The sequence below is a fragment of the Triticum urartu genome, chromosome 2, assembly GCF_003073215.2.
Source record: "Triticum urartu cultivar G1812 chromosome 2, Tu2.1, whole genome shotgun sequence".
NCBI lineage: Eukaryota > Viridiplantae > Streptophyta > Magnoliopsida > Poales > Poaceae > Triticum > Triticum urartu.
In genome coordinates this window covers 602,003,995-602,019,346 of record NC_053023.1, presented here as the reverse complement: position 1 = coordinate 602,019,346, position 15,352 = coordinate 602,003,995, and the positions used below count along the sequence as shown (strand labels likewise).

General features: G+C 43.2%; 1 protein-coding gene across 1 annotated transcript; it reads right to left on the bottom strand.

Moving 5' to 3' along the window:
- Nucleotides 1-1,458: 1,458 nt before the first annotated feature.
- Nucleotides 1,459-14,566, bottom strand: LOC125539109 (regulator of nonsense transcripts UPF2). The gene is made up of 17 exons (XM_048702472.1): nt 14,282-14,566; nt 13,885-13,993; nt 13,077-13,158; nt 12,117-12,319; nt 11,165-11,509; nt 10,643-10,747; nt 10,410-10,537; nt 8,242-8,412; nt 8,056-8,137; nt 7,147-7,413; nt 6,851-7,048; nt 6,538-6,639; nt 5,246-5,497; nt 4,926-5,144; nt 4,241-4,411; nt 3,602-3,787; nt 1,459-2,698 (listed from the first exon to the last, which is right to left on the bottom strand). Exons 2-17 carry the CDS (start codon nt 13,951-13,953, stop codon nt 1,760-1,762), a joined length of 3,519 nt encoding a protein of 1,172 aa, XP_048558429.1. The 5' UTR covers nt 13,954-13,993; nt 14,282-14,566; the 3' UTR covers nt 1,459-1,759.
- Between the last annotated feature and the right edge of the window lie 786 nt (nt 14,567-15,352).

Sequence of the window (15,352 nt, the reverse complement as noted above, 5' to 3'; positions counted from 1 at the left end):
GAGGGAGAGGAGGGTTAGATATTATGTGTGCGCACGGACGTGGACGTGGCGGCTTTATCCAACTAGGATCAAGAGGAACAAGCCGTAGTGAAAAGAGAGAGAGCACCAGAGGAGGGGGGCCTAAAGCAAGCTCGTAGGCAGCAGCAGGAAGCACTCAGTTTATTCGCGCCACTCTAAAAGAGGTAACCAACTTGGTTGGCAACGCGACGCAGAATCTAGTCTAGCAAACAAACGCCGCTCTCGCAGATCCCTCCCTTCCTTCCACCCCAAGAGTCAAAACCCTCGAAAAGCCAGGCTCCACCCCCCACACAGGGCCGGGCCAGGGCGGACGCACATCAGATTCCTTGGGGAAAGAAAGAAAGAAAGGCGGGTGACACCGTGACAGAATCCACTCCTCGCCCGAGATTCCAAAGGCCGCCCGGATACTATTTCTCCCCCCGTCTCCCCCTAGTGCTCCCGCAACTATGGATGGCCAGCCTTTGCCCCCGGCTGACCCGCGCCCTGCTCGCCAATGCCGGCGAGGTTATATGGCTGCCCGATGAGTCACTCGCGCACATATGCTTTACTCGCATTGCGTGGGTCCGCCTCCACATGCAGTAGTAGGATGCTACTCGTGTGTCGTGTGTAACTGTGCGGGGAGCGGGTGGCCGTACTGTGATGGATGCCCATATCCAGCGTAAAAGGAGGAGTGAAGATATGGATTCTGTACTGTGGCCCGAGGGGGGAGCGGATCAGAGCAGGGGGGCCGAGCCGCGAGCGATCCATGGATGATGGATTCGCATGCGAGATGCGCTTCCCTGTGGCTGCACAGCCGTTTGACGCAACGTCGGTCGGGCGCGCCCTAGTGGTGGCCTTGGCACCACCACTGCCGGGCGATCCAATTGGGCTAGCTCCGCTCCGCATAGGGGGCTCGTGCCCGCGGTGTGCCCCCCTCGTAATTGTTGAGTGGAAAGCTCGATGGATGCTCATGGCAGATATGCACAAGCGCGTGCTGGGTCAGAGCCTTAATCATGGCGCGGAGAAGGGGGAAGGCTGTGGTCCAGCCTTTAAATCATGCATGAGGCACCGAGGACGGGAACAGCTCAAGCGAGTAACAATGCACTGATAAAAGGTGGGTGGTAGAGTAGATCGGAGTGGACTGTCATCCTCGTGCTCAGATTCTACCGTTTGCAGCTGCAGACATTTTTTTTAACAAGGCTGCAGACCTTTTGGGGAACTCAAGGAAGGAAGCTATTCTTCATCTTCTGAGATACTACCCCCCTCCTGGTTTATTAGTCCCCTTCATATTCTATGTCAAATTTTGATCTTAAATTTAACTAATAAAATATTAATGCATGTCATAAAAATAATATAATTGGAAACTGCATTTAAATACAAATCCAACAATATAAATTTTGATGACATGCATTAATATTTTGTTAGTTGAATCTTTAATCAAAATTTAACACAAAATACAAAGAAGACTTAGAACATCTTTTATTTGAGGCAAGTTTTTTTTTTTGAGGGAAGAGTGACCAAGAACATCTTATGTACAAGAGAAACCGCCTAAACCAGTCGAAAGAAAAAAAGTGCCATCCTAAACCTGTTACCGGGGACGAAACCCACTTACAAGTGACTGTAAACATGGGGGCTATTTGCCCAGCAGAGTACAGCACCTTAGGCCACTTCCAAAATTACGTTAGTTCATCATTTGGGTTTCCATTTCGCAAGGCAGCGGTGAATTAAACCGCGATTTTAGTTAGCACCACGAGGCAGAAGGTCACCTTCCCCTGCCATAGCCATGATAGATCCCGCCGGCGATGTAGTACCGCTGCCGGCCGCGACCGCCTCTGTTTGAACCGTCCCATGAACCACGACCGGCCGAGCCGATACTGCCGCCTGCGCTGCTTCCTCCTTGACCCCAGAACCCAGTTTGGAATGATGATGCGTTGAATTCTTCCTCCTCCCTCTCGTTGTATTCCAGGATTTTCTGCTTGATGTTTTGCTTCTCCTCGAGCAGAGCCGCCTCTTGCTGCTTTGTGCTCTGAACGAGTGAGCAGTCCCCAGGAATGAGCATTTGCCTTGTCTGCTGCTTGTGCCCTTTCTTCACAAGCACCCTGACGCACACCTTGACCTCACTACCGCCCCCAGCATTACCACTTTCCTCAGCTGTAAGCTCTTCTCCACTCTCTCTTTCAGTGGCTCTCGAGTCCTTTGACCCCTCAACGATTTTCATCGGTACAGTCATATTCAAAGTGGATTTCACCCGTGGCTCCAACTTGCGCGACTCCAAGCTTTCCTGTAGAAGGGCCCTCAGCTCCCGATCAAAGTCTTCCTGCTCCTTAGGGTCAACTTGCACCACCTTATGTCTAACCTGGACCCTTTCTTCTTCATCAGAACCAGAAGGCCTGGTGTCATCGTCATCTACAACCCCATTCCCTGACCTGCCATCTGAGTTTTCTTCGTACAGAGAATCTCCATCTTCACTTCCATCGCGATAGATGCTTCTGCTACCTGAGTAGCTTTCACTGTCTGCTACTTCTTCGTGGCCCCTGCCATTTTTGTCAGGCCTGTTTGCTGAGCTCTTGCAGCTGACATCAGAAGCAGCACTTTCGGATTGTTTCGTCTTCTCATTTTCTTCAAGCTCAGCCAGAGCAGAAGCCAACAGTTCTGGAGATGAATACCTAGTCATGTTAGGCCGTAGCTCAGCAAACATGTCCTGCACCAGTTGTAAAGTAAATTAGGAGCTATACTCACTTTAGAGACATCTCTTAATCAGTTAATCTATAGAAGGATAATCACATATACTGTGGTCTAGCATGCTATTTGAGTACTGCACAATTTGCTAACCAAATTAAAGCAGTTCAACATGGAAGTAAAAGACTAAGCACAATAAACCGGTCTAAGAAGTAAACAGTTCCATGTCCTCCAACATAGTGCACAGGATATCTAAAACAATAATAACAGTGTGCCATAAGTTACAGTCGACGCTAAGTTGCTGACTGACTTTTGTCAACAACGTATTATTATGAATTGGATAATACAAAATCGAGAATATCCAGTTACTTATACGCATTTGGCATTCCTAAATGCACATATCTCTCTAGATATTTTGCATATTGGTGACAGACAAAGTACCCCTTGCTTCCATACTAAGTTTGAAGCCAACCCACTCAACATTGCAGGTCAAAATGTTGAAATGTCACTACCAACTATATCCAGATAATTTCTCTATCTCTCAAGTCACAGCCTGATAGCTATGATGTCCAGAAAAGAGACAAAACAAGCAGAACTGTATTGGCTCACCTTGCACTGGACATTCAACTTGATGTATCATAACAGTTCTTCTCCACTTACATTGTATCATAACCATATGCTTACATATATTCCCTCCGTTCCTAAATATAAGTCTTTTTAGAGATTCCAATAGAAACTACATACAGATGTATATAGACATATTTAGAGTGTAGATTCACTCATTTTGCTCCGTATGTAGTCCATATTGAAATCTCTAAAAAAGACATATATTTAGGAACGGATGGAGTACAATGAAGACTCGACATGCATTTATGCTTTAAAAATGCAACATCTAGTAAGTTGCTGGTGTTTAGAACAACATTACCTGCACATCAAACTCAACATCAAGTGGCAATGGCCCTTTGTTCAGAATATATCTTTGAAAATGTAGCAAAAATCTGTCAAGCTTTCTTTTTGAAGAGCCTCTATCAAAATAGTGACCACACGTCTGGAGAAGTGTAACAATCATCCTTATCCTAAAGAAATCTTCTGGGGGATCAAGCAGATCTTGCTGCACAGGATTAATCCAAAGGATAAATTCACTTATGTGACAAATTACATTGATTCCTTTAGAATAGATGATTAAGCATGCGCAAGGCATTAGAGAGAAAGAATGAGAATCTAGTAACTTCTTTACGTTTGCAGCATACTTATCCAGGATCGCAGAAAAGAGATGCAAACCTTTTTTGGGGGAGATTCATAAGGCATACAGTTCGAATGAATAATTATGCATACCAAGCACGTTAAACAATGAATTTAAGAATAAAAATAAGTTGAAGAATAGCACGGTAAAAGGTACTCTAGTTATCAAGAACATTATCATATTTATAAGAGCATGTGTTTCTTTAAGACATACTAAATTGGAAAAACTTCGCACTGTATAAGCTAGAAAATGGATTGCTGAAATAACAATATAAAGAAAACAAAGTAAAGATAGCTAGTAAGTTTGGATGTGTTTACTCACTTCCAGTGTTCCATGACCAAATACAGTAATAAGGTACAATGTGTCAAATATAACTGATGAATCAATATGCTCGTAGTTATACAGCTCCCCAAGGAATCGCATGTGGGCAAGTTGTCGCTGTTGCATTGCATAGTCATTCAGCTCAAGTCCAACTCTAATCTCTTCTAGAACCTGAATCCAGATACAAGGAAACCACTACATCAGCTAATCCTTTTATAATCAAAGTGTCATTAAATAAAGGGGATCAAACTTTGTTCCTTGATATACTATGTTACTGTTACATATGCGTAATACAAGATTTTTATAATGCTCTACAAAATAACAACATGCTAGTAATCTCAACTAAAAAGACAAAATAAATCTCAAATACAAAAATATACGAAAATATGGAATACACTTGCTAAGCATTTTTTAAAGAACAGTCAGAGCTCAAGGAAAGAAAGAAGAAACAAAGTTGAGCACCAAACACAGAGAACGTAAAGAGAGAACGGAGATAGACATACGACTATACGAGTGCACATGATAGGCTGGAAAACTGGTCCACTATTCATGGTACAACTTTACAGGCCATATATAATATTTTTATGTGAAATGTGAAATGAATTCTGCTACCGACTTCTCATGCAATGGTTTACCGTCTCAGCCAAAGTTTTTCCAAACCATCTGTTTCAGCAAGGTAACTCACCTCATCTACCACAGCCACATGAAAATCATCATGATAGTGACTAAGACCAGCAGTTAGAAGAGCAATCAGATGAACTTGGCTATATTTTCCCTTGTGAACCTTGAGAAAACATTTCACCAGGTACTCCTCACACTCAGCCCAAGGTAACTTGCGTAACTGACGAAGAACATGCTGAACACTTGTTTTATCAAGATCTGAGAAAAGCAGCTTCCTTATGTACTGCATGCATAGAAAGACAATATTAGTTCTTCAATGTAACAATTTATGCACACATAAGTCTGAAAATACCAGAAAGAACAGAAAAAGATAAAAAGACTTACCTGATGCAGAGGTGGCCGGACTTTAGAGACTCTGGCAGATCTTTCTGGTGGTTTGCATAAGTAATAGGCGTTCTCTACAAGTGTGCTGTGGTGTGGATCCAAATTCTTCACATTTTTCAACCTCCTCAGTATTTCCAGCATGTTTGACATGCGAACTGTAGTTCCTTGTGAGAGATAAAGAAAGCGCCCGCAGGTCTCAAGAAGATTGCAGGCCACATCAATGTTATGATGGCTAAAATCATCTAGGCAAGCCTGAAAATGCAAATGATCACAATGACCAAATTAAGTTGGCAGTTGCAAATTGATTGATTTGTGGTGTTGCAAGCTTGCAATATGATAAATTATATCCATTTTGTATGGATGTATGCACGCTAGTCATGCTGCCAACTTCTAAATAAAGATCATGAAGTGAGGGGCATTCAGCGTAGCTATGGCTATCTGCCGCGTCGGATCATGGCACCTTCAGCCCATCAACTTTACAAAAGAGATAATGAAGTTGGGGCATTTGTCAAAGGCGCATTCAGCATAGCAGCAGCCAGCTGTGCATCAATACCAGATAAGGATGTGAAGGGGCAACCGGCCAGGGGATAGGGTCACATTGGGCAAAGACATCATTCTGCATAGTGGCGACTCAGCCGGATTACAGCACCTTCGACTTGTCAACTTTAAATAAGAATAATGAAGGGCGCGTTCCGCAAAACCCTTCAATGCCTAGGGTCTCTCCAGTCCTTCACAAGTGAGAGGATTTGCGCAATTGAGTAGGGTGTAATGCTTTGGCAACTAAAAGGATAAAAGTTAATAAGCACAAATGAGCGTGCAGCTTGGACCTCGCACACAGAAAAGGTCTAATAGTTGCCAGCTGAGCACAAGCTCCCAGCTAGCTCGCAACAAAAGTGGAAAGTTGGGATATGGTCTTACCAGAAGAAAACAGACAGGCGAGAATTTTTCATCGGAGAAAGACAAAATCAATAGTGTGGTCTGAAACCTTCATCCGCAGGAAATGCCATGCCTTTCCATGTGGTCAGAAATTACCCACGTGATCACAGCATGACACATCCACTTGTATCAGTGATTTGGAACATACATAGCTAACTATGTTTCCCAGCCTATCTAGTTAACCTTTGTCCTGCCTACCACATTTAGTGCGCTAATTATTATTCCACGTGGAACAGAACTATTCTGTACCATCCAAAAGGTAGTTAAACAAGAACACAGGGAATTTAAAAACTCAACAGAAGCATAATAAACAGGAAAGCACTAATTCCGTAACTGGATTTATTTGATTTGCTTACCTTCAAACAACTAAAAACAAGGCCTGATGGAGCAATATTGAATTTGCACAATTCCCCAATAAATCTAATATTTCTAATTTTTGTTTCGATTTTGATCTGATCCTGAAAGGAGGAATATAACAGAGAACAATAATTAGTGCTGCAAAGTAGATAACCCTGTTAGTTATACTGAATTTGAATTACATATGTCACCACAGAACAATGGAGCGGTAAAAAAATTGAAAGAACCAAAAACATTTTTTCTTACAAGTGTCAAATAAAACAGTGTATTATCGACAACAAGGACCAGGAAATACATGAATACGAGACAAACCTTCTTGTTCATCAAAAAGTTAAACTCTTCTTCAAGCATTGACAAGAGCATACTTGGGAGATCCTTCATGCATGTGGACAAAGTGGCAACTAAACGGGAGTAGAAAGGTAACAGTTCCAACGAAGTCCTTGGAACATTGAATAAAGCTCGTGCAAGTTTCTTCCTGTTTGCTTTAGAATTCAGATAGCAAAACTCCACCTGAAAGAATGAATAAATGGAGTTTAAGAATAAGGTGGAACCATCTCAAATGCACAGAAGTATGTAATGCAGTTGACCAGTTGTCAACTTGTTATTACCGTCAATTGGTCAATTAGATCTCGGCTCACACACCTTGGCAGCCTCTGAAGCAGGTTGTCCAAACTTGCGCCATCTGTGACTCTTACTTTTTCTCTTTCAATATCTCCTTTTTGATCAGCCTCTTTTTCTTTAGAAATTTCTTTGCCTGTTTTATCTTTTTTTTCTCTATTCTTGGATCCAACATTTGTTTTTCCTTCCAACTGGTGCTCAGGGACAGAAGCTTCAGCATTGTTTTGAACTTCAGCTCCTTGTTCCAATTTATGCTCCTAAAACAAAATTTAGCATATTTGCCACAGATTGGTCAAATACTTTATGAAGATATAAATAAAGTGGGGTCAGGTGCAATGGCCTAGAAAAAATCTAGCAGCTATCTCAAAAAAAGGTACTCCACACTAAAAGGTTAATTAGCATAAGTCATGACAGTAGGGGGGAGACGATGGCAGCATGTGATAAAAAGACAAGGAAGTATGCGGGAGTAACCAAACGGGGGCAAACTTTCAAGTAAAAGAAAATATGGAAAATTTAGAATAAAAAGAATGAGCTGGCTACATAGTCAGAAATTACCAACTCGACATGGCAATATTTGATAATTCTGTTCATTAAGACAAATATTATTGAACATCATGTAAGCTCCATTTGGCGTCACTGTTTATTATGATAATCTTGTTTGCTTGACCCATTTTTAGGTGTTTGACTAGCTACTTTTGTCAGTCTAATTGCAAAACATATGAGATTAGATGTAATGGTGATCATTGGATAACATAATTTATCTAGCTTTAGTTTCATTACCACACAGAATTTCGCAAGTTCCTCACGGTAATTTTAAAGATGAGCACACAAAAGCAACCACAAAATGAGCCTTTATGTTGTACAGCACAAATTTCGTGAGTATGAGAGACCCTTCTTACACCAGTTTGTTCGTGAACCTTTCCATGTTGATCTACCAACTTTGGTTCAGCTTCTCCCAATAGTACACCAGGCACGAATACTCTGCTCAAAAGGATATACATAGGTTCAAAATAATGACATAGTACAATTACTGCAGTTCTCCAAACTGTAGACGGAAGTAAAATATGATCAAAACGCAGGGAAACCTGAGATCAGGCAAAGACTCATAAAATGCCTTTGTGTCTTCATCATCCCAGATAGGTTCTACTGCAGAAAAATGTTTCCCAGAAGGGGATAACTCTGACGCCGTAGTTACCCTTGTTGTATGTCCATCATCTGGCATAACAGGAGGCTGCATATCAAGAGCTTCAGCTAAGCTGCAAGAGAACATATTTGAATGTTTCACAAGATTTCTGCAAGCAGATGTATATGGTCCAAAAATATGCCAATAAACTAAACAACAAAGTGAAAAACATAATTGAAGCAACAGTTTATTTATTCTCTCCTCAACAGTTTCTGTTGTTTAAAATATAGAGAAAGCTCAGCCGAACAACAGAGACTGTTAGCCATCTGCAGACTACCATGATAGTGATAGGCACTATATTGACTGCTAAAATTACTAGTTAACTAATTCCGAACCATAGGTTCTTCTTTTTGGTGAACTAGCAAAAGGGCCCGTGTGTTGCAACGGGAGAAAAAAATCCTTATCACCAAAAATAATTTTGCAAAGGAAAATTCGCCACCCACGTCCTCAATTTGAACACAACACCCCACTCGTGTTACGGCTTATTCTCTCTCCATGTATTTGTTGATTGCAATGAATGACAACATATTAGAAACTATAATAATGTAACTAAAGATCAAGTGTCCACAATATTCTCATAAAATGCAAATGTTGAAAGGCTATGCTACAAAATATAGTATAAAGTGGAATTAACATCGGGGCTAGATTTGCCAATACAACGAGCAAATGGTGTGCTAATAAGTTTGCCAGGAATATGTTAGAAAAGCAACAAAAGCGCTAGCACATCACTCAAAAAACAGGTAAATACAACATATTGTGCAAATTAGCTAAAGAATCACCCTCATACAAAAATATAGGGGTCAGAAAACAGGCAGAATATCCACCCCATTATTTAATTCTGTTTTTGTTGGCCCCCATCACGCATGTCGCAATATCAGGGCTTAATTTCTTTGCCTATTTAATGGGTCTTTCCTTTTTCTCCCATCAACCGTTCATGCAAGTCCCTCTCTTTAATTCCATTTCACCATTTACTGGTTCTTTTACCCATTTACTGGTTCTTTCCTTTCTCTCATTGCCCACCATAATCCCACCAACATGCAAGTCCCTCTTTAATTCCTTTTTTGATAGCCCACCGCCACGCACGATTTTATGGATCTTTCCATTTTGCGATTGCCCTCGTAACGTCCCATCTTGCCTCTGTGTACTGATTTTCTAGTCTGCTTGTTGATTTAGACACGTGCTAACATATATAAATCGGTAGATTTTGATGTAAAAAATCGATACGGGGCTATTTAATGGATGAACCGAAATTGCTGCTATGTTGCCTCGCTTGGGCCTTGGGCCGGAAGAAGCAGCCCAAATAGAGGTGAGCTTCGTAGTTGGGCCGACCCAAGGCCTATCTCCCCCTCCTTAACCTAGCGTCAGGGGAGAGCCTCTGATCGATCCCCATCTCCCCCCGAGCGCCGTCACGCGCAGGAGAGGGCAGCGCCCACTCCCAATCCCCCTCTCTCCCTCGATCCCCTCCCATGGGGCCTACTCATGCTCGCGCACTGACCCACCGCCCGACTTCCATTCCGGTGGAGCTCCGCTGCCCTTCTCAGCCCCCTGTTTCTCCTCCTCGCCTCGGCTTCGTGCGCCCACAACCCGACCTTCGCGGCCATGGCCGGCAGCCGAGCAGCCCCTGCCAAGCCGCCTCCCGTCTTCCTCGGCTCCGGCCACCTCTACCACGCGCGCGCGCGACCAGCACCACCTTGATCCACCCAGCCGCCCTGCTTCCCTCGAAACGTTTTTTCCAGATCCACTAAAACAGGGAGTGCGGGTTTAATAATAAAAAACACAAGGGTGTCTTTGCAATAACGTCGCGACGGTGAACCCGACAGAATCAATGTGTGCTTTATTAGTAGGTAAAAGATAAAAGATAAAAGATGAAGATATACTTGACACTTGGTCCTTTCGCCATATGACCAACACATTAACTTCAGTTTTGTAATAGAAGATAAAGATGAAGGAGCAGTAAAATAAGAGTAAAAATTGAAAGGAACTTCAATTAAGCGAATAAGGTGAACTACTTGTGCAGCTGCATGAGAGATAAATAAATATGGTGGTACATGTCTCGATAAGGAAGCTCACGATGAAACGCAGCGCAATAACTGATCGAAAGATTTCCGAAGCTTCTCATACAAGGCAGTATTCTCATCACTTAGTTCCCCTTTGACATTTAAAATCTTTGCATTTTCAGACTCCATTGCACGAAGAGACTGCACGGTGGATGTTATGCATGAAATGGCAGCATAATAAACATGCTGAAGCAATAATTGAGCAAAAGATTAGCCTAACAACATTATGTTGGAAAAGTTTTATACCGCATGTTCTGACTGGAGAATTGCAACTGCGGCATCATAGTAAGAGCTCAAGGATTTCTTAAAGAACGTCTTCAGATCATCGGTAATATTGAGGCCCATAAAAAACTGCAGCATATAGAATAAATGCCGTGAATAGCAACAAGTGGTTAGAACTGTACAATTACCTCATTGTGGAACAGAGCCAGTCACTGAAAGAACTAATTGCACGTATCAATGAGCCTAAGAAAAGGTAAACATGTTGCTAATGATGGCACGTCAGCAGAATAATTCAGATTATCATATGCATACATCATTGCGCTATACGAAAAGTTACATTTGGGGGCCTGCAGATTTGCCCATTACTGTGAAGACAGAGACATGTATCATATCTTTTTTCGACATTTTAGGGGGGTTTCTTGATGTCTGCATATATAAGAATGTACCCCGGGCCACAATGAAGATTACTGAATTACTACAGACAGATCACCTCTACCATTTTCTTTATGATCAGCTACTACACAATTAAACTAAAATTTGGCTGACCTCATCATAAGCTTCTTGCCCATGTTTTTGTAATCCAAGAAAATGCTTTCCTTGGCGAGCAAAACTAGCAAGGAGAGTCAAATTTGTCTGAGTTGTTTCACGGTCCTTCAAATGTTCCACCGACGTCAGATCCTTTATAATGTTTATGAAAGTACTAGCATCTTCAACAATTCCAACAAAATACAATTCCATAAGAAGCTTCAGTGTGCTTCTTTTCTTCATGGCCCTTGAGTTCTTATCTGGATCTATATCATCTCCAGCTTTCCCTGGAAAGAAGGCTTTCAGCAGTCCTTGAATAAGGCAAGGAGAGAAGTCCTTGTACCTTTGATGAAGTAGCGAGCATATCTGCAACAAATAAGATTAACAGACAAGTATTCCATCATATGAATTTCACATCCACACATGTAAAACATTTGAGAAAATGAGTTTTGTCAAATTTATTAATCATTTGGAGATCAAGGGAATAATGCAAATAGTAACATGGGCTACATGCCAATAAATAAAAATAAAGTAAAGTTCATATGCAATGATGTGCAAATCAGATATAGGTAAAAATACACATTAATAACTGGGGGAAAATAATCAGACTGAACAAATTTAGAATATATCTACCAGATAAGGAAAACCATTGTACATGTATCGGTGGTTGCTCCCACTATCTCAACCATGAAACAATGCCTTCAGATCTGTGCACATTCTCTCACCCTACTAGAAACGTAGTGTGACAGAGTGCGCACAGATCTAAGGGCACATTTCGCGACTGAGGTAGTGGGAGCATCCATCCATACAAGCACAAACCCACTCATGGACAGGAGATTATGTAATCAATAGAAACAACTGATTTAAGACATGGTAAAAAGTTTATATAATCAAATATGGTGAGCAGGGATGTGAGACAGAACCTAAGAATGCATTAAGAGTTCAAGACTAGGAGGTACTGTAACTACTATACCTGAACAGCAGCTTGTATATCAGCAGAACGAAGTTTGGCCTCACAAATGTAAGAAACTGCTTCACTGACAAATTTGCTTAGATTCACACTTTTCAATTCTTCCATTAAGCCATCCTTTTGTTCATCGTTTATCGCTTTGAGCTTCTTGATAACTGCTGTGTTGCGCTTAATACTGGAATCAAGAGTTCTCAGGTGACTTGCATCTAAAATGAATGATTGACCACGTCATAATTATGTATTCCATGTATCAAGATAGAAACTTGTACATTCAAGACTCAGGTGAGCAAAACATCCGGAAAAGAATAGATAGAGGAAAAAAACAGACATAATGAACACTGTTCCAGCAGGCAGGCACATTAGGTTGTTTGTACAACCGCATGGAAAGTTGTGTCACTATAAGCTATAGGGGATCAATGAATGCTTGGTCCAAGAGAATTCCATGCTCTTTAACAAGGATTGGTCCAAGAGAATTCCATGCTCTTTAACAAGGATGCTAGCCAACGAGAAAACTGTGAAACAATTTGATTTCTAAACCTACACGTGTGAACTAGCTAGTAGCTACCAAAGCAAAGCATGGTTCACATTCCAAACCATGTTTTTATAGGATGCGTGGGTATGTATGAGTAACTCTAAACACTGCCCTGCCTCTAAGAAGCTCCATTTCATTATTTTTAGTATTACCACCTACATGTTTAATGGATATGTATCACTGAGTTGCAAATTAAGTCTAAATGAATGTGCTACTGATTTAGTCCTAGGAAGAGTATCGCAATAAACTTTCTTGCACATAGTAGGAACCAACTCATCTACCTACCGAGTTCTGCAACATCAAGATCTTATGAACTTCGTTTAGATAGGACGTAACACTTTACTATGTGAATTTCAATTCGTCCTGGTTAGACTAAGCAAATCACTAGAACTTCCATTAAATAGGCATTACTCAAAGAACAATGGAAGTACCAGGCCTCTCAGGGTTTAGGTTACTCTGGCGGAGAGCCGTCTTTACGTCAATAAGCTTCTTGTATTCTTCAAGACGGACCACCTACAAACAATCAACATTTAGAACAAATCAGAAATTTTGAACTTGAAGAAGTACGAAGATTGCAACATATACAATGACTGATTAATTCTACCCAGGCTTTTAAAGATGCGCGAGAGAAAAGAAGCTAAGTGCACAAGGCCATTTATTTAATTGGTGTGATGTTGCCAAAACATTTTTCCTTGATTTAAAATGCACTTGGCATCTTCTTAAAGGCATTTGGGCAGCTTGCTCACGGTGACATGGGAATAAAGAGGCAATAGGAGAGAATTTACACCAAATAATGCCAAGCAACTACCCTTAATCACTTTGTCTTGAACCTGACACAACTGTAATACTTTCAAAGGTGGGCTCTACATAGGGTGTACCCTACCTTTTGTTAACTATTGTTAGCCAAGCACGAGAAACCTAATCAAGTTAGACTACAGGGGTACTGCAGTATCATATATAAAAAGGTTAATGATATTATGAAATTCAAATACATCGTCACTACTGAATAACAATCCTCACAACTTTTAAAATCATTTACTCACAAGATATAGAGGTAATCCAAAATTCTACAGAATACAAACATAGTGAAACATACTGACGATAGTAACACTGTGGAAGGACAGGAATTAGTAAGTTTTAACTACAAGGTTGGAACATCAGTAAAATATCAGGCAGGCGGTTACACATTTTGAGGCTACTCATTTCGTATCATTGTTACTTGAGTTCTACCATTCTCACCTCATTGTTATGATGCCCCTCTTCATCCTGCTTTTTCCCCTCGTGGCTCTCATTCTCCATGTGCTCCATTCCTTTTCTCCGCAAGCCAGATGTGGACAGTCACGCCAAGCTGCCAAGCAAACTCAAAATGGCACATCAGCACTAAATATTTTGCTGGAACCTCAATTACAGAACGATAATCTCTAGATTAGAAAGAGCATAAGCACACGAAAACAAATTATCGGGGTATAAACCCTAGAGATAATACAGCACAGAGCTCGCCTGCTGCTCTGCTAGAAACCTAACGATGGTAACTGGAATTAATGCGTAACGGCCGTCACTAAGGGGCGGATCTAGATGGTGCGCAACCGACCCAGAATTCGTGGGGGCTGGACAGGAAGAAAAAAAAGGCTGATACCTTAAAACCCAATGTCCAGCATGACGAACGGCGTGCGGGAGCGGAGACACCAGGGTCGCGCTGAGGTAGAACGGGAACGGCGGTGGCGGTGACGCGCGTGAGAGGGGCAGGGGGTGTGGGGGCTGAGACGTCGGCGGTGGCCTCTAGGCACGGCACGGCACGGCGGCAGCTCTAGGGCACGGCGGTGACACCTGGGAGGAGAGATTTTGTGGGGGGTTCAGTTTGGAGCTTTGGATTCGGAGGGGAGAGGGAGAAAGAAACAGGACGATGGAGACGTGGAGGGGTGGAGGGGTGGGATTTCGATTGTCGCCGACTCGATGTCAATGGCATACCTGGCCTTTTTTTTTGAGAAAGCATACCTCTTTTTTTTAGCAATTCTTTAAGTGTTTTTGAGCATTTTTGGAAAGCATATCTGACCGTATGGGCCGTTTTTTTTCTGGGGCGTATGGGTCGTGCTTGCCCCTGTCCCCGCGCTCCTCCTACTCCGGGCAGAGCGGACTCCCGTCCTCCGACGACGATGATCGCCCGTACCCGCGCTTCCCGCACGCGGGGGGGGGCTGGGTGGCCGGAGTGGAGGACGGCAGGCCATCGCAAGTCCTGGGGCAGCGCCTTCGTCCGCCCGCGCAGGTGGCGTCCTCGGGCTGCAAGGGCATGCCCTCCGTGGGCCACAGGCGCAGCCACGACGGCGACGAGGCGCTGGCCAGCGACGGTCTTGGAAGGACACGCTTCTCGGGCGGAGCCGCGGCAAGGAGCCGGCCGCGCCTCCACCCGCCCCTGCGCGCAGTCGCACCCCAACCTCGCGTCGCAGACACGGTTCCTCCAAGGACAGGCGCGTCGACTGCGCCCCAAGGGAGAGCCGCTCTGGGGCTAGAACGGGCTCCAGCCGCTCCCGCGGGGCGTCCTCCTCGCGCGTGCCGGCAGCCTCTGCCATCCCGTTGCTCGCGCCGCCCCGGCCTCTGCCTTGTGCTCCGGGTGGCGCGCAGGAGGACGATCCGGTGGGCGCCTTCTTCGACGTGGCCGACAAGGTGTTGCCGCCTCCACCAAGGGTGGACGCGCGGGCGGCGGCAGTGG